At 37.6% G+C, this 27104-nt stretch overlaps 1 protein-coding gene across 1 annotated transcript; it reads right to left on the reverse strand.

The window, feature by feature from the left end:
• Nucleotides 1-1855: 1855 nt before the first annotated feature.
• On the reverse strand, nucleotides 1856-26852 carry klf5l (Kruppel like factor 5 like). The gene is made up of 4 exons (XM_072374898.1): nucleotides 26571-26852; nucleotides 11938-12865; nucleotides 10979-11038; nucleotides 1856-2762 (listed from the first exon to the last, which is right to left on the reverse strand). Exons 1-4 carry the CDS (start codon nucleotides 26709-26711, stop codon nucleotides 2584-2586), a joined length of 1308 nt encoding a protein of 435 aa, XP_072230999.1. The 5' UTR covers nucleotides 26712-26852; the 3' UTR covers nucleotides 1856-2583.
• Nucleotides 26853-27104: the final 252 nt, after the last annotated feature.

Raw genomic sequence — 27104 nt, forward strand, 5'->3', positions numbered from 1 at the left:
GGCACATCAGAGGCAACGTGAGGTTCAGTCTTGCTCAGTATAATTTTGACATGTGGTCTAGGGAAACTGGGGAATATATATTTATGTGGTTGCTCATTTTGGCACTTTAATTTTGATTTCATGACATTTTTTAAATGCATAATTTATTCTCTTAATTTCAATGTTTTTATGCTTTTCTTTCCCCATGTTTAGTATAACTGAACTTGCCTTGTCAAAGAAACAACAAAACAATTCGCTATTATTTTGTGAACATCTTTTATTCAATTTGTCAAAAGAAAACAAAAACAAACCATTGTCCTTATCAATTTGTACATTAACAAGTCGATAATTCTAAAGCACATTAAGTATCAAAAAAATTACACAAGGGCTCACATACAACCGATCTAAAATCCCACTAGTTAAAAAAGAGAAAAATATTAATATTATAACAAGAAATAAATATTTACAGAATCTTCTGTTGAATCTAAAACTAGTTATGTACACAGTGGGTGGTCAGTGTTCCCTCCTTGAGAGAGACAGGAGAACTTGCTTCCTTGGGGACAAGACTTTAAAAAAATAGGACAATCATAGTGTTGAAATAAAAGGCATTTCACCCTAACATACATTTGTAAGACTAAGGTCAATCAGTGCTTCATGCTTTTTAAAACCTCCATGAAGTACGAGGTGGGTGACACCTTCAGCCTAAGCACGACATAAACTGGATCAAGTTATAAAGACAATAAAATCAACCAATGACTTAAAAAAAATGTTGACTGTCAAATTCTTCTGGCATCACTCACCTGTCACTGATAAGGAAATACCACATCTATGATGAAACTTGTAGTTTCAAAAGGCAGATGATACTCTGTTCATGATAAAAGGCAGCTGAAAACAACGGCTGTCCAGCTGCAGCAGTTTAGAACAGCTTCACCTTCAGGCAAGAAAAGTAACAACAGTTTGTAGCTGCTCATGTTCAGAAGAAATGTAGATATGACATTGGGCCAGCAGGAGAGAACAGTGGCTGCCACTTTACTAGTGCCACTGCACTGTGCTATATACAGGCATTGTGTTTTATCACGCCCCACACCCTATTCAAAAGCTTTAAAGTTTTGTTCAGCGTTATATTCTAAATCTTTAAAGAAAGGACAGAAAAGTGAGAAGACACAAGGAATAAAGTAGTTACTATTTAGAAAAAAATAAAAAAGTCTGAAGTCCATGTTTTAATCACCCTCAAAAATGCAGAACCTTCAGCTGAAAGTCATAAGTGAACCTACCGCTCATTCTGACTATAACTTACCTAAAACAACCAGGAACACAAATCTAATTTTATAACAGGCCTATCCATCCATCTTTTTTTAAGCTGAAGTGTTAAACAAATACAGGAAATCTAAAAGAAAAGAGAAGAAGAAAAAAAAACAACACTGGATAGAAACTACAAGCAAACCACAAACTGTTGTCAAAAGAGCTTGGTCACCATGGCAACAGGTAATGTCATAGATACAAACATTGGCAAATCGCTCTGCTCTCTAAGCTCGACAGGTATTAGCTGTGCTGAAACAGGCATAACTAGGCGATGATTAACTTTTCCATGGAGAGATGTCTGATTGCGTCTGTTGATTATTTTGTCTTTTCTTTAAGCCCTTCAGTGGGAGATTTCATCACAAGGAAGTTTTAACTTGCTATATAAATCGTGTTAACATTTGGTGAAAATGAAAGTTGTCAAGTATAAATTTCAAATACATTCGTTGTATTCTCAAACACGCATACACACACAAACACACACATATAAACAAGTATTTACACAGGCAGGAGAAGAGGGACTGCTTCTACCTCTTTAAAAGTTCATACTTTAAATGATAAAATATAGTGACAGTGATGATGGTGAAAAGGAGACATCTTGCTGTTATATACAGTAAAATAAAGTTTTCCAAGACTTATCAGGAGTCCAAAGTCCATCAAAGGAACCTTACACCACAGTTTTCTTTTTGATGATACATGTTAGATATGTAGGAATGTGTATGTATGAAGTGTTTAAATGAACTCAGTGGGTGCATGTTCAAGTGAACTGAAATGAGAAGAAGAATCAAAATAATTTCCTTGGTAGAAAACTAGCTCTGGTTTACTACAGGCACAGTGCTGACTATTAGTAGGCATTAAATATTATCTCAGAAAGAAGAAAATGAGACACTGCAGTGGCTCAAGTTGTCTGAGTCTGTAAGCATTAGACTATGAATTGTGTTTACGTTTCAGAGAAGGGTTTTATGAGGAAATCATAAAGAGTACAGAGAGTTCAATTTATTTCACTCAAATCCATCAACGAACCCTGACCATTACGTAGGTGTAACAGCAAGGACACAATCCCTCACTGTCAACACAGACCAACACAACTATGTGTTTTTTTGGAGTGTTTGTGATGGTAATTTTTCAAGTCTGAAATACCTTTTCTATACACTTGATGCCTGCTATTACTCGACCTATGTTAGCACTAGACTTTACACTAGTACCCAGGAATGATTGAGGTTGTAGATCTGATTGATACAGGTGGCTGTATGCATACTGCTCTGTGGGTGTATGTGTGGTTTTGGATATGAATGTATGTGTTTCTTAGTTCTGGTGACGCTTCATGTGCAGAGCCAGGTGGTCGGAGCGGGAGAAGCAGCGGCTGCAGGCGATGCACTTGAAGGGCTTGGCCCCAGTGTGCTTCCGGTAGTGCCTGGTGAGCTCGTCCGATCGAGCAAAACGCCAGTCACAGCTCTCCCACGTGCAACGGTATGGCTTCTCACCTGAAAGGGAGAGAGGATGGAGGTGTCAGTGCCAAGCAGAATGTTTCTCTTGATTATCTATAACTGTATGAGAATTGTTTCTTTCTGTTTTAGAAGAGTGAGCTATTGAAGCTGTGGTGGGACTTAAATTCATGAAAATTTACACTGAAATTCAACTATATAATAACATTGCCTTAACCTAACTAACCATGAAGTGACAGAGAAATTTAGTACAGTCAAGGAACTGTAAAACAAAAAACAGTTCGAAAAAATCAAATAGTAAAAAGAGATGTATAAAGTATATTGGTTCATGTGAAAGTTATAAAACACAACAATTCAACTAGTGATATAATTAAGATACTAAAAGAAACAAGAGTTAAACCATTTTTCCCCAATATATTTCTGTTTTTCGTTACCCACTGTACTTTGAAAATGCATATATATGCATATTTCCCTCCCAATGCAACTTCTAAACATCCAGCAACATGTCATACAACTATTAGGAAGTAAGAAAACAGACCAGCAAATGTGTGTCAAAATACAGTGTGAGGACGCAACAACAGACAAAACCAGAATTGGTGACAGTGCATTCCACAGGTGAAGACAGCTGTATGCATCAAGGACAAAACAAAAGTTTAACTTACATTATTAGTGCTCACCTCTGACTTTCTGCTGTGCAAAATCATCTACTGCACGCCTCACACATTTTTTCAAACTAATTTAGCAGTAGCTCTCTTCTGAAACCTCTCTTTGTGTTTTTCTTGTCAGTTTCTGTCTTATTATCTGCTGTGGGAATGTTGCAGCATAGATTTGCACAGGTCTACAATTACATGTCTGTAAAAGTCCTAATGCTGGGTGTAGGCTGACAAGATATGGCTTTTTTACAGTTGACAGCAACGTTGTTTAATGCTGCAAGGGAGAGACTTTGCATTTGTAATTTAAAAAATGCCTCATTTGTAAAAATATCGAAAATATGTTTACCTAACAATATTTTTTGAACAAACTAATTTTATCTATAATGTCAACTGTGTGAAACAAGACAAGTGCAATATGATGACTGTGAACCTATAAAATGAATTCAGTGAATTAATGAATTCACAGAGGAATAACAAGCCAAGGAAATCTAAGTGACAGTTATCTCACCCCACCCAAACATTGACATTTCTCTGCTGTGCCACAACATGCTATTGCCAAACAGTGAGCTAATAATCAACAAAGAGAAAGCTCTCTTGAATAGGCTGGTATAGCCACAATGGGAAAAAAAGGAATATTTCACTCCCAAGTGAAATAATTAATATGTGGAAATCAATGCAAGGCATGAGCACAAATACAATTAAAAATCAGATTACAAAAAAACACAGCTCTGCTGAAGCTGGATTGCTCAAGTTGTGGGTTGGTTCTTTCCTGAGCCAAAAGTGAAAACTTCATGTCCTAAAATAAAATATTTCTTACCTACTTTGTTTTTTCCCCCCACATAAATGCAGGATATGATGGGTCAAGCCAACATTTGCAACAACAAAATGGGCAAAAAGTTAGATACTTCTAACTTTTCTGTCTTGTAATGCTCTCTAAGTGGTCTCACTTGTTTTAAAAGTGTAGTTTTTCACTTTTAATACTGTAAAATACAATCTTTAAGAGCAAATCGTACAAGCAACCAGTGTAGAGGGCCTGTGACACTCTTGCTGTGTGGGTCATTAAGTACTCATTACCAGAATCGACCCTGTAAGTGCTGATTAGATGGCCTCTTCTACTGACCATCAATCACTTCGTGACAGCCATTACCAAAGCAATGGGGTCCAAAGAGCAAAGGAGGGTTTTAGGAAGTGACATGAAGAACAAAAACAGCAAAAGAAAAATTATTTGCCGTAAATGTATTCATTTTTTTTTTTTTATCCTGAAGAGGGTTTCATCCAAAAAAGCCCCTTCACATAACATATTACTCAAATATCCCATCCCTAATACTTAATCCCTAATACAGCCATTTCTACAAACACTTTTTCAAGCTAAATGGTAAAATATAATAGGAATTTGTAGGATTTTGTTCCTAAACTCTTTATCACAGGCTTATAACCTTTCCATTCTCCTATCTGGACAATGTCCTGCTCTAAGAGGGAACAGCTCTCGATGTGTGTGTGGAGGTGGAGTACAAATGTCTCCATATAAAAAGTTTGAGGCTCTCAATCCACAGGTGTGTTTGATTTTGCTCTTTACCTGAGCTGTTGAGGTCAAAAGCACAGCAGGCTCTCTCAGACTATTATCCCTGAAAGCTAGCAAACAGGCCAGTGAAATACGACACATGCACACAGAACAAACACAATTGACTCGTATATATTCCTAAACAAGCTGCCAAAAGGGCAGGTGAAAACCTAAACCTCCATCCATTCACACATGCTTTCATTTTTTTCCTTTTTTGGGCAGACTTATAGTTCAAGTGAAATGAAAACTGACACATCGCTTATATAAATTTCAAAAAGTAGTCAGTCTTCAGGGAGTATTCAGTGAAATTAATCTAGTATCTGGGAAGACTTTGGTGTATATTTTTATATCACTAAACAAAGCTGCTCTCACTAAAAAACACTGATATTTCTTTTTGAAATATCAGCACTCAAAAGCCTTTGCAGACATTTGTATAGGAGAGACTGCAGCTGTTTGATCAGGTGGCTGATTGGAAACGGTCAAACTATAGTATTATCTCCTGCTTTCAAGCACACATACGTTAATGAGCTCACGTACTATGACCACATCACAAACCATAATGGATAAACACACAGTCTCACTTACACAATCACAACAAAACACACACTCAGACAAGTACAGCTACAGTGCATCAATCATCCTAAACAAAAAAGCTTTTGTAAGGTCAGTTGTGTACTTTATATGAAAGATACATATTTACTCTGAGAGGCTTCAAGTCTCTCTCCTAATCCTTGAAACTGCTGCATGAGAAATGAATAAGAAGAAATTATACTTGTTTTTCTTAATTTTTAACTTCTGAACAAGGAAACAATTTATTTGGAATTACATATATTGCTCTATATAAAACCGGTTGGAGGAAAAACCAACAGAAACTATTGTTTCTCCATAAAATGAGAAACAATAGTTTTTTAAGCCCTGTTTCAAACCGTTCATGCCATGCATGACTATACACAGTCTGGTGCAGTATGTATCAGCAATGTAATAATATTTTATAACCATCTCTGTTTTTTTACTGAGTCAAAGAGCAAACACTTTCAGGTTCTCCAGGACGCCAATAAACTCTTTGTGGATCTCTTAGCTTTATCAGCTCAGTTAAGTGTTTGTGAAGAGGGCTGGAGGTTTCCCTAATCAGCCAGATAGCACTCTTTACACACACACACACTAATACAATTGCTAAAGTCAAAGTGAAGAGCTGAAGTGGCCGCTGTGGCCATGGTCAAGGTTTCCAACCCATCCCACTCTATTTTTTCACTTTAAAATGATTCTGAACTATAAAACAAGAGTAAACAAATGACTTCTACCACTGGCAATGAAAGTGACTTTCTATTTCCTTAGAGGGAAATCTCATTACTGCTAGACCTTGGGCAAATTTATTCCATCATTTAGGCCCTCAACGTTTCAACCTTGTGCGTCCTGAGCAGTTAGGACATATACCACGTGAACGACCAATCTCAGGCAGAATATCTCAAGCCATACTTTCTATTACCACATTATCTGTAACTCTACCTGATACTGCTCAATAAAGTTAAAAATGCCAATAAAGAGAAAAAAAATGACAGGGTATTGGGATGCAAATTTGTGGAATGGCTGCAATTTACTCAAAAGGGCAACTGTACACATTTAAGTGATTGTCTTAAATTGCTATATTAAGTTGAGGTATCTGAACATATAATGGAGAGGGTATCTAAGTGGATACATAAGTGTGTGAGGTAACAGACGTTTTATTCAAGGGGAAGGCTTGTAACTCACCTCCATCTTGCTGGAGGTGAGTTGCTGCATAAATACAAGTTACAGTGAGAGAGGTTACATAGCACTGTAAAGAATCGAATTAATGGCTAAATTACAATAAGAATGAGTTATTAAATTCATGTATACACCGTAGTCTGACTAAAAATTGGACCTGATCGGGTTCCTCGCAGTTGGATTAAGACCTCGAGATAACTCGGTTAATAGTCGCACTAAACGTGAATTGGACTGGGAATTGGACGTTGCGTTCTGCGCATGCTCGAGATTTTTGCCAGGGTTAGTGACCCGGAAGTCGAAGGAGACGATCGGCGGCGGCGTCTTTTCTCCATAGTCATCACAACCAAGGGCGCCGTTGTGCAGAAACAATGCTCATCACCAACGAAATGTAGAGCTTCATCTTGCTCTTTGTTCGCCATCTTTCTCGAATGCCTGAGTTTGTTATTGTTGTTGGTGGTGAAGACGTTAACCAGAAGTGGCTCTATTACCATTAGTTGAAATGGGTACAGCGCCACCTATTGTACAGGGGGATGACATGCTTTGTGCCAATGACTCGATTTATTAACCGCCATATATACTTGGATAATTGCCCTTTCCAAAATAAGAAGCATAGTCCAACTATAGCTATAATCGAATTAATCTCATCATGCAGACCCACTGACTGCGAGGTGAAATTGAGAAATCTTAAGCTTACATTTCTATGAGGAGCATTTAAACATTCAAAATGAAACAAAAAGTGGTTTCAAACTCAAGAACTACCACCCTGCTGATCAATTATAAGTACTTCCAAACCTGACATACATATTTACAACAAAGCAGCAACACGTAAAAACACAACTTCACAATACTTTTACTAAAATCTCCTACAGCAAATTAACATAGATGTAAATAAGGGATGATGTTTCACTGGAACAAATATAATTTGGCTTAGAATTTAATCTCATTTAATCAGTGAACATTGACCAGATGAGAAAGTCCTGGAGCCATGGTGTAAACTAGAAAAGAGACAAGTGATGTTGAAAATGTCCTGTGAAATGTAACTTCTACATTTGGTTGCACCAGTTAACACATACAGTCAACAACTGACCTTATCAGAAACTCAGTTAGTGTTTTTAGAATTCAAACTAGGATCCAAACGGACTGAACACATCAATGTAAAAAACAATATTGAGATAAGAATTAAAAGTAATGACCCACTTGTGGATCAGGGCAATGAATCAAACGTTAAAGTCAACAGAGAACCAAGAAGCTAAAAAATTAGGCTTGTGCTAATTGTATTTGTTTTTGATACCACCACTCGCAGCCAAATTCTATATAAAGAAAGGTGTGAACAGTCTTGACCGCAAAATCGGGCAAACAGAGTGCTGCTTTAATCAGTTGTGGATAAAGATAAAGACTCAGTATTTCCAAAAGGTTGTGTGGATTATCGTTGAAATTTAAGTCAAGAGTTTGATGCCACATACATTCAGTGACTAAATTTAATTGATCTGTACTGAGTTGATAAAAGTGATGAAGTTCACAGCTAAGCTGAGGATATATTGGGTAAAACAAAATTACATATGCATATAGTCGACAGAACATAAATAGTGTCTCTGATGGAGCCATGAAGCACTCCACAGTTCAAAGGATGCAGAATAACTCATCACCAATGAGACGTTTGTTTCAGTAATAGTTTACTGAGTTTACAGTGACAGAGATGGGGGAAGATTATCCATCCGGCATTTATTCAGGATTTGTCAGAAACAATGACAGGGGAAGAAAATGGCCATGTATGTCAAGTAAAATCGTATTTACAACAGCTGATAGATTTATTATTTATAACGACTCAAAGTTTCATTATCAACTGAATGGACAGCAAGAAAAGGCAGGCCTGGTTTGGCCAGCAAAGCTTGTCGGTAGATTCCCAGATTGAACGAGTCAACCGGGCCCTGTTACATGATTCTGGTATTTTCTCAGTGGTTGCTGTGTAACGAACCCATTGAGGAGCACTCTTTGAAAGTTATCTGATTTTACATTATCAATTATTGTCGCATCTGTGCTACAGATGTAATTTTACAAGTTACAAAAACTAGTCAGGGCTGTGAAATATTTCTCAGACTCCCATTCTGTTTCGGTTTCCTTGTGAATAACTGCCTTCGGATTCAAGTGTTACTCCTCCTGAAAAAACACATTTTTCAATTATACCCACTACATGTAAAGACGTCCTGTCCCATTGCAGCTCTTCTTCTGTGGTGCTTGAGCAGTTTTTTTAAAATCATCTTTTCTTCACCGCTTTTATAACAATGCTGACATGTATCAAATGTATTTGCAAAATGGATGAGGAGAGATTAATTATTGAGGCTGAGAAATAACAGAAGCTGCACAACTGAATTCAGTAATTCAATCCCATCAGAAATATTGCTATATTTTTGACGACTCATCCAGTTTGTCTCAATGTGGCTAAAACTTTATGGTCAACTCTTTATTATTATCAATACAAACTGTTTTAGTAATGTAAAAGTAATTATATTTGTAATATTTGAATTCCATCTTAAATCCCACCAAACTGATACTGCTGTGCCACGTGCTGACACAAACTGGTTGGCTTCCTTTTACTTGTAAGGTCATAGTACGTTTTGGCTGTATGCAGACAGAAAACAACTTACATATGTTAGCCTACCGACTATGTTGGTTGTTCTGCTGCTTGCAAGACATTGTAAATTATCAAAACATTATGTTTTAAACTTATTAATTAAAAAATAGACACGCCACAGCACTGCACCACTGCTGTGTTCGGCCTTGAATACAGAATACATTATACCTTCTTACGGTGTTGTTTTGTTTACTATTCTCACTACATATTTCAAAGTCTATTTGTCTTGTGCTGCAGTATCCTGCTGCTTTAACAGCATAACTTCCTCACAAGCTCTATAAAGTTTAATTTTATCTCTTTATGACCACAGCGAGATCCGTTTCTATTTACCCATTGGTACCCACATTGGTATGTTTGCCCATCTCTGTGACTGTTTTTGCACCGGAGGAGCTCTGCAGCTTTTATCGCATGATTAAATCTCCAAAATACAAGTCAGAGGCAACTGGGAATCCACAGGTTTCATCTTACAGAGAGGAACCAGCCTTTCCCCTTCCTGAGAACCCCCTATCTTCCTCCAACTGCATACTCTGAAAAGGATCTGAAAAGCAGGAGTAACTGGTTTGGCCTTCATTTAATAGCGTGTCTTCCATCCTTTTCTCCTCTTTTCTTCATATTACCCTCCTCCCTCCCTTCTTTGTTCTCCTTCTCTGGGGAGGCTCAGTGGACAGGTATGAGCATGTATAAATGTAGTGAAGAAAAAACAAAAACTCAAAAGCAAACTAATGTTTCTTCTGTGTTGTTTTTCCTTTATATTGTGTTCTCCTTCTTCATCTCCATTATTGCTACTGGGCGTATCGAAACTGGCTATGTGACAAACGTGCACTTTAAGAATAAATAAGCTCAAAGCACTCAGAGGATAATAGCTCTAAAAGTATGACTGTGACTGGGTGTTCACTTGTTTCAAACGAAGGATTAGAAAATTTGGACAGGAAGAAAGAATAAATAGGGCTTTGAGCAAAGCTAAACAGGACATTTTTTCCAAATCCTCATCAGTGCTGAAAAATCAGAGACACCACAAACACAAGAGTTGATTCCCTGGACAAGATATCAGCAGACAACACACAATCTGACCAAAACAGAATTTTGCTCACATGAGTTTGAGGTACACAATCATCCAGAATTCAGAATCTTAAAGCTTTTTTTGTCATCAGATGTTTCATCAGGTTGCTCTGTACCAAAGAAAGCTGTTTTCCTTAGTTACGCAACTTCAGTTAACTGGAAAATCTGGTCCCCTTTTATGACTGATGAGCCGGTAAATCAGGCCTATAATCAGCCAGATTATTCTCTGCTGCGTTACTAATGTAGTTGAGACTAATCAATTAAGTCCTTTTTGCATTGCGCAACAGGATTTTGCTGTTTTATTTGTGCTTCACCAGTCTTCAATTTGTCAGTGCAAACATCTCAATAACAGCAACCAGTCATACCATTTCAAATTAAGTGACAGTGTGTCTAAAGTCTATGTTTACAAAGTGGGCTGCTATTATGTTTGCCAAGCCATCCCTAAATTAAGGAAAATCAATGAAGCTAAACAACAGCAGGGGGAACTGACCACTCAGAGTTACCCATCAGAAAGCTGATGGACACTAATGGCAAAGAAACACGAATATTTGATTCCTTTCTTGTCAAAATCTATATGGATTCCTCCAAAAGGGATGAGTTTTCTTACCTGTGTGCGTCCTTTGGTGTGCCTTCAGATGAGAGCTCTTTGTATAAACTTTGGTGCAGCCTGTGAGGAAATCAGAAAGAATCCATAAGCCAGGCAGATTGCAGAAACGTGTACGGCAAAAAAAAGTCCGTCTTCAACGTGCATCTGGGGCTAAGTAGAAAGCGTGATCTGAAACTCAGTCGGACAAACTTCAGCAAATTCCAAATCCACATGCCTGCCTGGAGGATCATTTGGAAGGCAGACTAAACAGAGCATTTCAAAGGTTATAAAACACACATGATGTCCATCTCCTGCTGGCTGAGGAAAAAATTGGGTTTTATGACCTGCAAAATATCTCCAAATGAGTTTGGAGAGAATAAGATCACATCTCTGTTAGAATTATGTGGTTGTTTTTTTGCTGCATATAATTAGTCTACTCACAATCTGGTCGTGGGAATAAATTGTTTTGTCTGGACTGAAGTGTGCTTCTTTTAAGAGTCTTAGAGATGGGCACTGCTTTACTGACAAGGCTAGATTTTTTGCCTTGGAAAGTGAGTTTATTTACACAACAGTGCCACAAGCAGACAAACTTGTTGGAGTGGTTATGCTGAGACTTGTTTTCATAAGTTGCTTGTTTATCAAACTGTTAAATCTTGCAGGGCCCTAGATGCCTATTTTGTGTATGCGTTGCAGAAAATATACAGTTGTGCGACTGTGGGTATGGACCATATACTGTTCGATAGCTCAAGACGTGATCAACTGCGCAGGGTTATGGCACAGTGCATTGGTGCACCTCTGACATCCGGTGTGTGTTACGTTGATTTCATTTCAAGCACCATAGTGGCACATACTGACCCCGATAATAAGTGGAAGAATAAAACTCTAATCAGTTGATATAATTTTAATAGACATAAAAAAAACGTTCCATGTTTCATTGTGATAAAGAGTTATTCTACATTATAAACAAACAGAGCACTCACCTGGGTAGTCACAGAAGTGGATTCTCCTCTTCTCCAGCTCTGGGTTGTTTCGTCTGTTGTATTTGGGGCCCGTCAGGACACCTTGGCCGTGTGTCATCAGCAGGGCATGAGGAGACATCCCCGTTACCTTCATCCCTCCCAGACGCTGTTGGTATGGAGGTAGAGGACGAGGCTGTGACGCTAAACTGAGCAGCTCTGCTTGACCATCTGGACTTCCTGGCTGGGAGTTTGGAGGTGAGGGCGGCAGGCTGTGGGGTGCTGTATGCTGCGACGCAGTGTTTGGAGAAGCTTGGTAGTAGCAGTGATGCTGCTGCAGCTGTTGCTCTGCCATCATGTAGTTGCCGTTGGTTGATGGCAAAGTGACACTGCTGAGGTTCAGCATGGTCCTGCTGCCACTGGAACCCTGTGCCGACGGGCTGCTGTGTGACAGGCTCATGGTGAGGTCAGCACAGCTGGTGATGGGCATGTGGTAGATCTGTGGCTGGGGAGGTGGGGGTCCAATGTGAAGCTCTGTGTCCAAATTTGGTTGCTGCTGCTCCTGAGACCCACTCACCACTCCTCCAGTGCTCATGTCTGGTTTTATGAAAACGTTGTTGACTACAGGTGGCACGCTAAAGACGGAGGTAAAGCCTGGCAGAGACTGGGTGTTGCCAGGGATGGAGCAGGGCACCTCCAGCCCAGGTTCTGTCTTGATTTGCTGTGGTGTAAGGGTCTTGTTGCTGTGCCTGTACAGACCTGTGCGGAGGTGAGTGCTGGGCAGGATAAGGTTGATGTTGAGACTGTACGGGGCTGAAGGTTTGTCCTCTGAGAAATACTCGTCGACCACTGAGGCACTCTCTCGTCTGTACTTCTTGTCACCCATGTCGGTTGAAGGATTCAAGATAGGAGTGCTGACCTGGGGAAAGTATTTGTCCAATTCTAGTCTAGTCTGAAACAAAAACAATAAGAGAAAAAGTTAAAGGAGTACTACCATATTTGTTCAAATGAAAGCATGAAAAACTCAAAGGGAGGCAAGACGGTGTCCGTTTAAAATTTTCATTTATTGAGAACAGAGACATTAGGATGCAACCAAGCCACAAGCAAGGTTAAGCAGTGAAAAAAAAAAAACATAAAGAAAAAAGAAAGAAAAAAGAGCTGAAAAAAAGGAGGGAACACAGATTTAATTTGCAAAAAAAAAAAAAACTTTTTTGCATTTTGCTCTTTATCTTTATTCTTTTTATAAACTTAAAGCAGGTGGGATCTTTGTTTAAAAAAAGGAACAAGTCAGACTTGGTTACAAGTAGGATTTAACAACACAAGCAGCAGAATATGTGTAGAATACATAGAAACATTTTCAAGCAGCAGGACTGGGCATGCAGACTGCAGAGGAATATAAACTCCAGGTATTTTCCTGTGTTCAAAGAGGGGGGTGGAGGCATTATCTGATCTTCATCCCTAATTAACTGTTGTGTGTGACAGTGTATTTGTCTGTGTGCGAGTGTCATTCAGAGTCTATGAAGCAGACAGTCACTCCTTTAGAGACGCACAAGCCGATAAGTGAAGAATCTGTGCAGCAGAGACCACACACACACATGCATGTATACAGACACAAATACAACACACACAAAGTGTATGTATATTTATATATATATGCATAAATGCATAAATCTCATGTACTGCACACAAGTATGTGGATCATGCACAACAACAGTCTACTACTAAAACTTTTAAAAAACTACTACACAAAAACAAACCAATATATGCAAACAGGTAGTAATATCCCACCAATGAGTGTGGCTGGTGGTTTGATACATGAAGACAAGGAGGGGAAAAAGCACTTAGTCCAAGCAAAACAAAAGCTGAAGACATCAGAAAGATAAAGTGAAACCTAAACACTGTAAGGTAAAAATAGACCTGCCAGACAAATATGATCCTCACAGTGACAATGGATACACAGAGGAGAGGAGAGGATGGAGGGGAAAACAGAGATCAGCACAGAAAAACAAGAGCAGGCGAAAGAAATGGGAAAGAACAAGAGTGCCTATAACAAAGGTGAAAAATCACGTGAGCGACAAGTATGTCCTTAATAATGAAACTGATACTGATTTGTGAATGACTGCATCTTATCTAATGAGGAAATCAGAACAGATTAAAAGTGATCACAGATCCAAAAGCTGCACAGAAACTGCTTACATGGATTATAAGTGTTTCTAAGAAATCTGGAAATGAAAAACAAACAAACAAACGAAAAAAAAAAACAGAAATGCAAGTTAAGTCTTACAAAATGCTGATTTTCAGTACTGGATTATATGATGCTAATTTTCTCCCCAGATTCCACATTATTTGAGTTCTACACAGTTAGGGCAAAAAAGCTGAGCACAGAAAGTAAGAATTAGGTCATAACTGGTTTTATATTATCAGGGGGAAAGTGAACTTTGTAAACTTTATCGTGAAGTTTCGGGCCAAATTCAATTCAGTTTACCTATATAGCGCAAAATCACAAAAAATGTCATCTCAAGGCACTTCAATGATACAGTCCAATTCAAGCCAATTAAAGTCCAATTCATTGTAATCATAATCTAAATACAAGTGTTTAATGAGGTGCTGGTGTGCTTGAGTTCGCATCCAGCAGCTAAACAGACACTGATTATTCTGCAGCGCTCACACATGCACACACACACTCCTTCTGTTAATAACCTGCACATATATTTTCATACCTCTGAGGGTTATTGTTCTGTGGGTACTTGAACCGGGCTGTTTCATGTGTGTGTGTGTGTGTGTGTGTGTGTGTGTGTATACAATTAAACGTCTTGTTTTCTCATTGCTGGCTTAAATATTTCCATTTTAGTTTTTTTAAGGGATGATAGTGTAGACGGTCTTTGTGGAGGAGCTGACTCTTTGACTCTTTCTCTTGTTGGCTACATGCTACCCTTCTTTGAAAGAAATTTGGAAATTAAGCCCAAATAATTCTGTTTATTTCATCATTTCAAAATTTGTTGTAAAACATTCATTTTTGGAGTTTGTCCCTTGTGGAGGCCATCTTGTGCTGCTGTTCCTCAAAAGCAGCTCTTTTAATTAGATTTAAGAAGCCATGTTCTTACTGAGAAATGTACAAATAAATACGGTAACTTATTTTGAATGTTTATTATGTCTGAGTTGCTAATCTATATGCTGAGAAAGTGATATGGAACTATTTGAACATGACCTTGTGCATTTGTTATTTGTAACATTTTTCAAATTCCCTTTCTAGAAGTTTGACTTGACAGGCCCGTTTTAACTAAGAAGGCATGTTCCCATGCTATAAATGGGTACTGCAAGACAAAAGAGGTTGGCCTGCTGTGAAGGCTTTCTCAAAGCTCCTCTCAAAGCTAAAGTTTGATGTACTGAACGACTTTCGCCTCACTGTTCAGCTCTTGTGGGGAATGCTGACCCACTTCCAAAAAAAAAAAAAAATGGCTCTTCGTTTTTCTGCTCACTCACGCCAGAATAGTGTACATCACACCTGCAACACGAGCATCGAGGTTTTCCAGTGACTTCTGATAACTGAGATTTCCCATATATACTGTGGACTACAAATAATTATATTTTCAAGACCAGGTAAAATCAGAGGGTTTGACTAATATAATTGTGAATTTTCCCCATCTGGGAAATAAAGTAATAAATACATAAAGACAAATAAAGTATTTTCTATTCTATTCTATTCTATTCTAATATATGAAACAATGGTTTAAATTCCATAAGATTCTAATGCATTGAACAAAAATGTTCTCTACTCCACTAAATAAGAATTGACTTTTTAAGGCAATGGGCTGACTTGCACATGCATTGTTTCAGCATCTAAATGTTCTGGTAAAAAAGGCAAAACATCCTAACCGAAAAGACCTCTACTCTTTGTTTGCTTTACAACCCTTTCTCTTTATCATCTTCGGCAAACAACTCAATAAATTGCACGTTAGACCAAGAAAATCAGCAATGAAGAACAGAGCAAGAGTAAATATGCTAGTTGCATATTGCTTTCCACATGTGTATCTGTTTTTACATTCGTCGACGTATCCCGCGGTGTGTACCCTGCAGGGCCAGGATAGGTGTCCATCAGTCATCACTGGCGAAGTCACACTTTCCTGACATCAATGTAATCTGAGTGCCGGCTGAAATGAAAGCCTTCAGTATTTACTGAATAAAAAAAAACAAAAACACAAACAGTCTGTTTCTTTCCCACTGAGAGTGCCTGTGTTTCAGGAGTGAACACAACCAGGTTCTGTACTGCTGTGGTGCTGACATCAGTAACCTTTGGATGCCCTCAGCTACAGTATGTCCTCTACTAGCCTTAGTTGTCAACCTTTGCCCTCAGAATTGCATGCACCTTTAGTTAGGGCTTGCATGTCTCCCTTTAGCCTTTTTTCTGGAATGTTACAAAAGTGCTTTATTGCACATTAAGGTGTAGTGTATCGGTGAAAAAATGGTCATTGTTGGTTATTCTAATGTATGAAAATGTTAAAACATATTGTAATTATCTATGAATGGCTTGTTAGCCTGATTTAGCGCAAACATTTTATAGGATCAATCAGAAGCTGATGTCAAGTTTAAAACAAAGAAACAACATAACCTGTCCAAACCACACACATAATTTTCATACTTTTCAACATCCTAACTTTGCATACTTGTTTAGAAAACTTCTAATCTGTAAGACAACCCTCTTTAAAACCCAAATAATTTAAAATGAGTCCCTGCCCAAAGCAGGTAGCTTTCGGTTAGCTTTCTTTCGCCTTTCTCAGTGTAGAAATTGAAACAGCAGGTCTAGCAGACTCTAGGAACAGTATATTTATAAGTCAATAGTTTTCAGAAATCAGAAAGTACACAGCTTAGTTGAAATCCTCTATTTTGCACGATGAGCTAAATCTGTAATCTTAAAAGTTCTCTGTTAGTGTGTCTTGACAACTTACACATGAAACGGTACACCCTAAAAGGGAACTAGTTGATAACAAAAGCTCAGTATTTCTTTGTAACTTTTATGTGGTAATGAGGATAACATATTTGGTCAAAGACTGAGTAAGTTAATAATTGGAAAACATGTACAACCGCTCTGTAATGAATCCCTCTGCCTGATAACAACAGTCTCTTATCAGCTGTGTTCAGATTTATGGGATAGGTGGGAGTTTCCACATTTCTGACCAATTTCACATTCATCCTTAAAGGACCTTTGTAGACAGTCGCTTCAAGTACTACATAAAGCACATACTTTACATTACTGGTATGCAATTTACAAACCCAATATTTTTTTTATTTTAATTTGTAATAGTGTATATATTTTTTCTAATAGTCATTATAACGATTAGCTTCCTGTCAGTGCGCTTCCAGTATGAAAATCAGCATGCAGATACTTTAGTCCATTAGAGTGACAGTATATCCTACTTTTGCTGACAAAGTTAAACTATTGCTGGAAAATCAGAACTCAAGGCTTAAAAAAAACTTGTCAAAGCTTTTGCCCCCCTGACCCAAAAGCCTCCTAGCTACAAGATCTACAATCTTTATCAGCCCCAGCCCCCATTCTACTAACTGCAAAACAAGCGATTGCTTCTGCAAACCAGTTTTCCTTTATGGCTTTTAGGAATGCAGAAGAACAGAGGCCATAAAACAAGAAAAAGAAGAAGATAAAAAAAAATTGAGCTGTGTTGGCGCCATTCGGTCAGCTCAGAGTAGAAATTATGTTGAGGTAATCAGAGCAAAACAAAACCTTTGAAACTATGTTCAAGTTTTATGGCCACCAATGGATAAACAGAGAGATAGGAAAACCTGTTTTGCTTACCAGAAAAAAAACAAATGAAGACAAGCATTAAATGACAAATGTCTTCTTTAGCTTTTCTGAGTAAGTACTGCAAACTGAGAAACTACTTTGTAAATTTAGTTTACATATATTGTGTAAAGCCCATATCATCAGCCTTTCACCACCGTGCTTTACACCTGGTATGAGGTGCTTGTGCTGATATGCTTTGGTTTTCTCCAAACATGCAGCTGTGCATTATGATTTAACATCTCCACTTTTTGTGTCCAAAGGATCTTGTTCCAGAAGTGTTGTGGTTTGTTCAAATGCAATTTTGCTAAGCTGTGCTGGCATTTTCTTTTTAGAAAGATGAGGCTTCCTTCCGCAACCCTTAAAAAAAAAACAAGCCAAACTTGTTCAGTCTTTGTATTGTGATGAACTTAACATTTAACATGCTAACTGAGGCCTGTAGAGTCTGAGATGTAGCTCTTGTGTTTTTTTTTTTTTTTAGTTTTACACAGCCAGACCTTTGGGTGAAAATGCTGGAAAAGATTGAGAACTATCTTCAGTGTTTACCACTTGTGAACAATCCTTCTCACTGTAGAATGGGGGACTTCAAATAGTTTTGAAATTTGCTTATAACACACACACTCGAATGCTCCAGACAAGCAGTCTGGATTTTAGAAGTCCTCATACTTAATGAGTGTCATATAATCAGCTGCATCTGTAGCAGCAGGCCGCCACTTACCCATTTATTATGGAAACAGTAAGGGTGGATTTTTTTTTGACACAGTGTAATTTTTCATGCATTGTTCTTAATCTGAAGCTGTATTTATTCACAATTCAAACATGGCAAGATCATTTTTGATAATGTTTGCCTGTTATGTAAAATGTTAAAACTGAAAGAGGGTGTACTTATTTTTTAACATGGCTGTACATGAATCATACATAGAGGGCCATCTATAAGAATGTTTATGTAGGTCTGCCTGATATCTTGTAGTTTATAAAGCTGTGAAATATATATGTTGCTCCTTGAAAAATTGTTATGCGACAGGCAATATAAATACGTATGCACTACTTATAGATGTGCATCCATACAAATACAGTTTTTGGAAGTGTAGCTGGACCTTATTTATCCATTTTCTGAATATGGAATCCATACTACTTCTAAAAGATAAGTATAGGTTCTGAACACTTTTTCTTGCATAGAATTTTTTAGTATGGAGTATTATATTTGAGCTCCTAATTGCACTGATCTGTGACATGAACCAGCACCCCTCTAACAACACACTCTCCTTTGATGCTACTTATTTAGTAAAGTCATTTTGGAACTTGGAATTTTGTACAACCCGACCGACGGATTAAGCAGGTATAGAAAATGGATGGATGGATGGATGGATGGACTTTCTTACGTTCTATTATCCAAACGATAACCATTTTATGCATTTCTCTTTCTGTTTTTCCTCTGGTTCTATATTTGAATGAAAAACAGAAACAGGTCCTTCTCAGGTTTAGCATGCAGTTGCAGTTAATGTGTGAGGAAACCCATTACCTTGTTACATGTTCAGAGATGGTAAATATTTCAAGCCAAACCACAAAATGATTTCACGTTTTGTTTCTGCTCTGAGAGCAATTTTGACTGGTTTTGCAGACAAGTAAACGGTAAACAGTGACGATCATGAAATAGATTTTGCTGCTGCAGATGAGTGTGCAGACCAAAGGTATTAGGAACCAGAAGAATAAGACTGTCTGCGGCCGGCATGTGTTGTCTGGTAGAAAGACACGATTGGGCATGATGGGTAGGGGTGACATCAGCAGACCAAACAAGCCGAACGTAGAACAATATGAATCACATGATGAATCGCTGCTGCGTCTCTTGGTGTGCCAGTAAATTGACCCAGCAGGAAGATTAAACGAATTTACAGGTTTGAAAATGCATCAGGTTTGATAAAGTAAAAGCTTATTTATTAGACTTTTTCAAAAAAAAACAACAGTGTTTTAGCAGGCTCATCTGTTAAGCCAGCAGTGTTCAACACAGTGTGTCTGATGTGAAATAATCTGCACAACAAAAGCCCAAGCCTAAGATTAACCAAAGAATTCATCACTAATAACACTCAAAGATGAAAAACATCAGAATTTTTAATCAACTACACATGATGACACCATTACTGACAAAAAAAAGAGATCTAAAAAGAGACCAAGATCGAGCCATTATGTACATTTGATTAAGAGTAAAGAAGAGTTCCTAGATGACTGAGTAAAACAAATGTTTCCTCACACACTCTTCTCCACACCAGTCACTGTGGGGATTCTGACAAGCTGAGACTCGCAGTCAGCAGAAACTTGCTCAAATGCAAATCAACGGCATGTGTTCTCCTGGAAGTCAAATCATTAGTCAAACCACAACCATTTCAAAACCTCAGCTGCACGGAAAAGTCTGTTGGCATCAAAGGGCCTACAAGAGAGGGTTGGAAGGTTGGCATTGTGTGCCAGTCTGCCAAAAAACACTGCAATAGAGGCATGCACTCAAGAAGCTTTAAGCAAAATCCCAGTTTGTAACAAAAATGTATTCAAAGCATATCTGAGTATTGATCTGCAGGACTCATTGGCCCTGATTGCTCTTGATCCATGCGCCATGAAGTTACTCTGCAACTTCCCCTGCTGTCTGTGCTCGGTCTTACAGAAAACCTACTGGTGATATAATGACAAAAGAATCTGGGAATAAGTTTCATACAAGTTACTTGTGGGGCTGTTTTACTGCTGAGGAACAGATTTGATCCAGATTAAAAAATAAAGAGAATCAAATAGTGTCTGTGTGAGAAGACTGACGTAGAAAAGCTTTGATGAGTGGACATTAATGTAACAACATACATTTCTACAGGGAAACTGTACACCTTTTCTTAGTCAAATGTGTGGCTTTGCTACTCATCAAAGTTTCACATAATTGTAATTTGGCTGTTTTTGGACTTTGATTTAAATTGGGATAAAACAAGTAATTTTAAAACAATTTCTGACTGTATAAGTATGTATACAGTAAATGACTAATAATTTAATTAAATATATATCAATAACAGAAATAACTTGCAGCTTTCTATTGTTTATTGCTTAGATATTTTTTTACTATTACAACAAATCTAGTATCTTGTCATGGAAGGGTGTTGCAATATGTCAATATTGGCAAAAACTTTAAATCACTTCCTGGCTGACAATCCAATATACTATGGGCAGCCTAAAACAATTTGCTTCATGACAATTTTATTATTCTAATGCATCTCTTTGGCTACGATATTGGAGTTGTGATAAATCTGATATTATGAGATTGCTATTGTTAATTATTTCATCATTCAGTTGGGATGTTTAAAAGATTCTTTTTTTTCTTTTTTAAACTCAGCAGGTATCATGCAATGGAAAATTTATCAGAAAACATTTACAGAATATGAAAAAGACCAATACACCTCAAGAGAAATATCTACACATGGAGTGTATGCCAAGACTAGACCGGATGCTGCCCTTTAGAGTCACTGCAGTTTTCCAACACCTCAGAAGTTTTGAAAGAAACACAGTTTTGAGTGACAGCTTGTGGCCCATTGCTACAGGTCATCCCTCTCTCAGTGCCTACTTTCCTGTCTCAAGACTTTAAAATAAAGGCCTCTTGTGAAAAAAAAACAAAACAAAAAACAGCAACAACAAGAACCACCACTATTTTACATGAATGAATCAAATGGTTATGTATTATTCAGATATTTGTAATTAGTAATATATTTTTCTTCTTTTTCCAATTTCATGCCATGTACTGTAAGTAAATTAAGGGCCCACTAATAGTTTAATAACGCATTTTTCACACCGCAGAATGTTTAAATTAGTTTTCCAAATGCAGATACACTTATTAAAACCCTTGTACGGTCTTCACTTTTGGAACCCTCTGGTGTCCCTCGGGTCAAATTGACCCGGGACATATTTGGGGCTTTAAAAACAATTCTAACATAAAATTTTACTTCGTAAACCATTTACATATACTGTCTAAAAATGTCTATTATCTCAATTTCAAACAACTGAGATAACATATATGTTTAATGAATACAATCATTCTCTACTAGCACACAATTAACATAGGAAGCGTGACTACTCTTTTGTCATAAGGTTATAATTGATGTTAAAAATCCACTATACTCAAGACTTGGGTGTCATAAATCATGCTTATTTTGGAGAATACATGGAATACACGGAAGCTCTTCAATTATTTTCAAAAAGAAAAAATTGCTAAAAAATATATAAAAAATTGCTACCCCTGTCTCAGCATCCCACAGACTTTCAGTCAACTCCCCTCTTGATCTGTAGACACCAGCAAGGATGACAATGCCACTGGGGATGAACACCATTTTATTAGTCCATTCTTAGATAAATATATCTGTGACTGGCTCTTTTGCTGCTGCAGTGGCTGGCTCTTGGGCTGGTCCAGAGGCCACCTGTGGTGCTCCTTGTGGTGCATATTCAGAATGAAGGCCATCTTCAAATTCACTTTCAGAATCAGAACACTCTCAATTGACATCTAAATTATCCTCCTATTCGGAGACATCCTCCTCTTCCACATTGCTATGTGCCGGAATCTTCAAATATGAGTTCCAAAGCCCTCTGACAGCTAAACCTTTTGGTCATACTAATGGTCGAAGACTGTACTGTGAATTAGAGGATAGTGCGAGAAAATGTTTGATTTTTACAAAGTTATGGAATAACATCTAAAAAAGAAAGTGATAACAAACAGCTTCTCTGTGCTTTGATGATAATAATGTATAAATAAGCTAAGGCCATTGAGTTTCAGGTAGAAAAAATGTATACTAGTACCATTTTTCTTCTTTTAAAAATTTGAAACGGGTCAATTTCACCCGAATACCTTACAAGGGTTAAAATTACCCTGTGTCCTGCAGGCTGTGTTTGACCACAGTTTTTGTGATATGGACAACTTCCTGAAATATTTGGGTAAGTTATAAGTTATAATATTTTTTAACAGAACGCAGATGTTTAACTTACACAGCAAGACTAGGAGTTAGCTGCCATCCATCTTACAGCTGGGTTAAAAAAAAAGGTTAATCTTGCATCTTTTTGTCCACGTGTTGTTGCTATCAGTTTCAGAGCCTCCATGTGAGACGTTATGGTCTGTAGACATGTGTTTCTGTTAAGAAAAAAATATAAATGTGCCAAAAACTCTAGTCCTAAGTGCAGCAACCTGTTGGAAAATGAACATGTATACCTGGGTGTTGTGTTCCAATCTATGCCATTTGCAGGTGGTGCTGATTAGTACCTTTGAGATCTGCAGAGTCATTTGACCTGGGACTGAATGGCGACCAAACACTTTCCCACTGCATTGAAAAGCCAGCTGTTAGGTTTTTCTTTTTAACCATTGTAAAAAGAGCTTAAAACCTTATAACTTATGAAGAACCATTTAATGGAAAATTCCATTTAAGTTTGCCTTTTAGACTTGGATGACAAAAAAGAACTGGGCAGATATGACATAAGAAAAATAACCTTCAGCTGCAGCTGACTTTCCAAGATCGGCAAAGTGGATGCGGCTGTCGAACTATAATCCAATAACCATGTACATAAGCTGCCAGTTTAAATTTTTAAGGACCACAAACATGTACAATGTATAATTTCCATACGTAGTGATTTTAATTTTGGTAAATTGATGCCCACAAAACCTGATGAAATCATTAAAAGGGTGGCAGCCAACCTCGAAAAGTGGAAAACAATCTGGAAATAGTGATGATCAAAATTCAGTCGGTTTAAATAATTGCAGTTGGTTTTATGACAGGCTTTGATATTAGATATAATCTACAGCAGCAGCATTTTAGCGTCTCTCAGCTTCAGTTTTTTTATCGTTTCAGTCTAAATTCTTTTAGTATCAGTTGGCTGCACCAAATGTAATCCAGACCCAGAAGTTGGCAGTAACTAGTGAATATAATGGAGCATTCATAAGCTAAAGAAGAGATGTTTACTTTATAATAGGAGCAGACTTAGCTCAAATTAATTTGTCTGTTTCTCCATATCTTAATCTTAAACTGTAAGCCAAATATAGACACATATATAAGCTTTTTCTATTATAGCCTTTTTCTATAGCCTTTGTTAATTTAATATCACACCAAAGTTTGAGGCCTAAGCTGCTTAAATGACAAATATTTTAAAACAACTAAAACTATTTGTGTAACAAATGAAAACCTCTATGACTTCATTTACTGCTTTGAAAAATTACACAGCTACAAAGACATGTTATGGCACACAATATTGGCAACACAATCCTAGCTAACATGAGATCAACATGTGACTGGTGTTGAACCTGTCTCATGAGGTTTTAATCGCTGCTGTTACTTTTTCATGAGGTCGACTTTTATCATTCTCTTTGTTGCCTCAGGGCGGCTTATGGAGATGCAGGCCCTGCTCAGACAGGTTGGGCAACATAAGGCTGTCACGACACCACTGAGTTAAGCACTCTTTAAAACACCAACACAATCACACAAAGACCTGTCAAGAAGAAAAAAAAAATTAAAGCCAAGACGAGGGATTTTAGTCTTTTTACCCAAAGTTTCTGTGATGCTTTGTTGGGTTAAGAAATCCTGTATTTGAAATATGATTATGGACAAAAAAATTAAAAGGACAAAATGGGTAAGAACGTTGTGTTTCTCTCTCTCTCAGACAGAGACAGAGTTGTGATCCATGTTTAAGAAACTGACTATATGAAACTTCACAGTGAATTCAGAGCACATGAGGAAAACCTTCTCAAGCTGCCACTGAGAAAAATTTGCCTGAGGGGTTTCTATTTCACTTAACCTGACTTCTTTGCACTTGACATCATGCTTTGCATAAAACCAAGCATTGCATGTTCCAGCAGTGAGAAATAAGCAAAAACACAATTGTACTTTGCCTATTTTACCTTGTTGCAGAAAATCATATCCATGTTAAAGTGTATAAATTATCACTGTGCTTGGTTCTGATCTGGTGTTTAATGTCAAACATCTGCAGCCTATCAAGTCAAGAGTTCATCTTATAATGCTTAAGTCAATGTTTGACAGGGAAAAAAAACTGTGCTGCTCTGCCGGGTTCAGGTTTTCAGCCATACAACACAGTGATTCATGGGATCTCATAACAAACCAGTTAAAGCTATAAAAGTCTTGCGTTTATGACAGACATTGTGTCCAGATTAATGTGCAAAAAGATAGCCAGAAAGTGGTGTTTTCAGCCATATAAAAGATACAGACTTTTACTCAACTATCTTAATTTACTGATTTTAAATTTCAGCACTTTGGGACATCTATTTTTTTTTTCTTGAACTAAAAACTGACGTATCATCTTATATTTCTTGCCTTTTTCCATTTCTATGACAATTCACATAATCAATTCAATTTACATAGTTCAAATAAGCTGGATAGTCTAATATAAGACTTGTTTGTCTAAGGGTACGATTAGCTGAGAAAGAAGGGGTAAAAAGCCACAACTACAACTACTGTTACCGACAATAAAATTGATTATTAGCCATTAACAAGCCTAACACAAATATTTTCCTGCTGTACAATGACCTACATTCAGGTTGTACAAACATACAAAAATCTAAACACGTTTGCTAGCTGCTGAGGGATACTGACCAGTACCCCATAATATATATGAGCATAATAGACAATGCTCATAGATTCAGTTCAAAACAGCTCTAGCACTGTGTTTTTGAAAAAAGAAATAAAATCCAGGTAACTTTGTGTTTAATGTGTTGCATGCGGCTACTATACATGACGAGGAGTGTAATATCCACAGATAACAACAATCATCTTCCCACAATATTTAGAAGCACTGTCTGTTCTGCATAGCTGCTCACATGGGACCAGTTTTAGCATTGGGTGTCTGGTTATGCCACCTGCTTACCAAATATCTGGCAAGGGACCAAACTTAGTACCATAGAAAGGCGTTTGGTTTCTATTTGTGCTATGTTGCGATCACGCTGAGCCTTTGTAAAGTAAAAAATTTTTAACGCAGCTGACGTGTCTCTGCTGAAATATCTTGTTCATGTTTAGGTCAGAAGTAAAAATGTTGTCGATTTTTCGGTATTGCATACTTTCCACATTCGATTTTACACAATCCTCTCCTACAACAAGTCACTTCCTGAAATGTTCAGTCACATTGCACATTACTGCGTTACAGCACTTACAAAGAGTGTGATGATTCATACAGAAGAAGCTAATTCAAAACCTGTCTAAAATTCAACCTTATGGTGATAAAAGTTTGAGAAATAGGATGGAAAGTGTACATGCACTTAGCCTCTTTCTGACCAAGATTTGGGTTGTAATCACAACATGGCAAGTGGCATCAATCAAAACTCATATATATATATATATTTATACATATAAAGCATATAAAGCATGTTTCTTTACCTATACTGCAGACCAAAAAGAACCCTGCAGCATGCAGTAATATTTGAAAATAAATACAATTATTCCTTATATTAGTAACAATTTTAAAACACAATTAAAGCAACCTACCTATTACCACTAAAATCAATCCTTCTCATGTGGCAGAACAACAGTCTTATTTATATAATTTGTGTTGCGGCCACAAGGTGCTCCAAACTAACCGTAGAGATTAACTTTACACCGTTTTCTTACCTGTCAGGTGTCAGTTTCCTACTTTAACCTTTCTACCTGCCATCACAGTGACGCTGTGATCAATGGCAAAACGCGTCTGCAGCTTAGTGGTAACTAAATATGTTTTCATTAAAGTTTAGCTATCCTAAAAACTTTTAATATCAACTGCCGTAGCAACTTGAATAAAACAGGGTTTTAAATCACGAAGACAGGCCGAACCTCCGGTTCACCTGAAGCTCGGCCGCACTCAGCGGGTCGGCAAAGGTTCTTACCCCGGGCTTGACGTCCTCAAACACGGACGTGTCCTCGGAGCCGTCCCCTCCCGACATCCTCACCGGTTTGAGCTGCGTGAATACCGCCCTTTCCTCTGTCATATGCGGCGGATTCATAGCCAACCCTACACTCGCTGCCATTAAAATAATTTCTGAATGATCTTCTTTAGAATCTAGTTTGTATGTTCATACAGTTATTGACGTTAACTGTGCTTTAATATGGCTGGAAGCGTCGATGTAATCCACAGCCCTATTGTTAACACTAATTCTCAGGTAGATCTTACCTGAGCTCAAGTATGAGTGCTCAACGGTACAGCCTATGAAATAACACGAGGATCCTTATCGTCCAATCAAGTGTGTGGAAGAAGGCGTGGCTCACCTGGCAGAGAACAGGAAGAGAGGAAAACATCTGGAAGGCAACGGAAGTCGTTGCCTATTCCACAAGAATAAAAGGTATACGTTAAATTAGCAGAAAATATTTTCACTTTTATGTTATAAACAAGTTGCCAAATGAAGATCGTTTTTTTTTTTTTA

Source organism: Leuresthes tenuis, unplaced genomic scaffold, assembly GCF_036924035.1.
Source record: "Leuresthes tenuis unplaced genomic scaffold, fLeuTen1.0.hap1 SCAF_21, whole genome shotgun sequence".
Lineage (NCBI taxonomy): Eukaryota > Metazoa > Chordata > Actinopteri > Atheriniformes > Atherinopsidae > Leuresthes > Leuresthes tenuis.

Bases quoted from the DNA above. Each gene is read 5' to 3' on its own strand.
- klf5l (XM_072374898.1), bottom strand. From the start codon at position 26,711: ATGGCAGCGAGTGTAGGGTTGGCTATGAATCCGCCGCATATGACAGAG. The intron at 12,866-26,570 runs GTAAGAACCTTT...TTTTTGTTTCAG, and splicing joins TTGAGGACGTCAAGCCCGGG to ACTAGACTAGAATTGGACAA. The intron at 11,039-11,937 runs GTGAGTGCTCTG...ATTTCCTCACAG, and splicing joins CCACTTCTGTGACTACCCAG to GCTGCACCAAAGTTTATACA.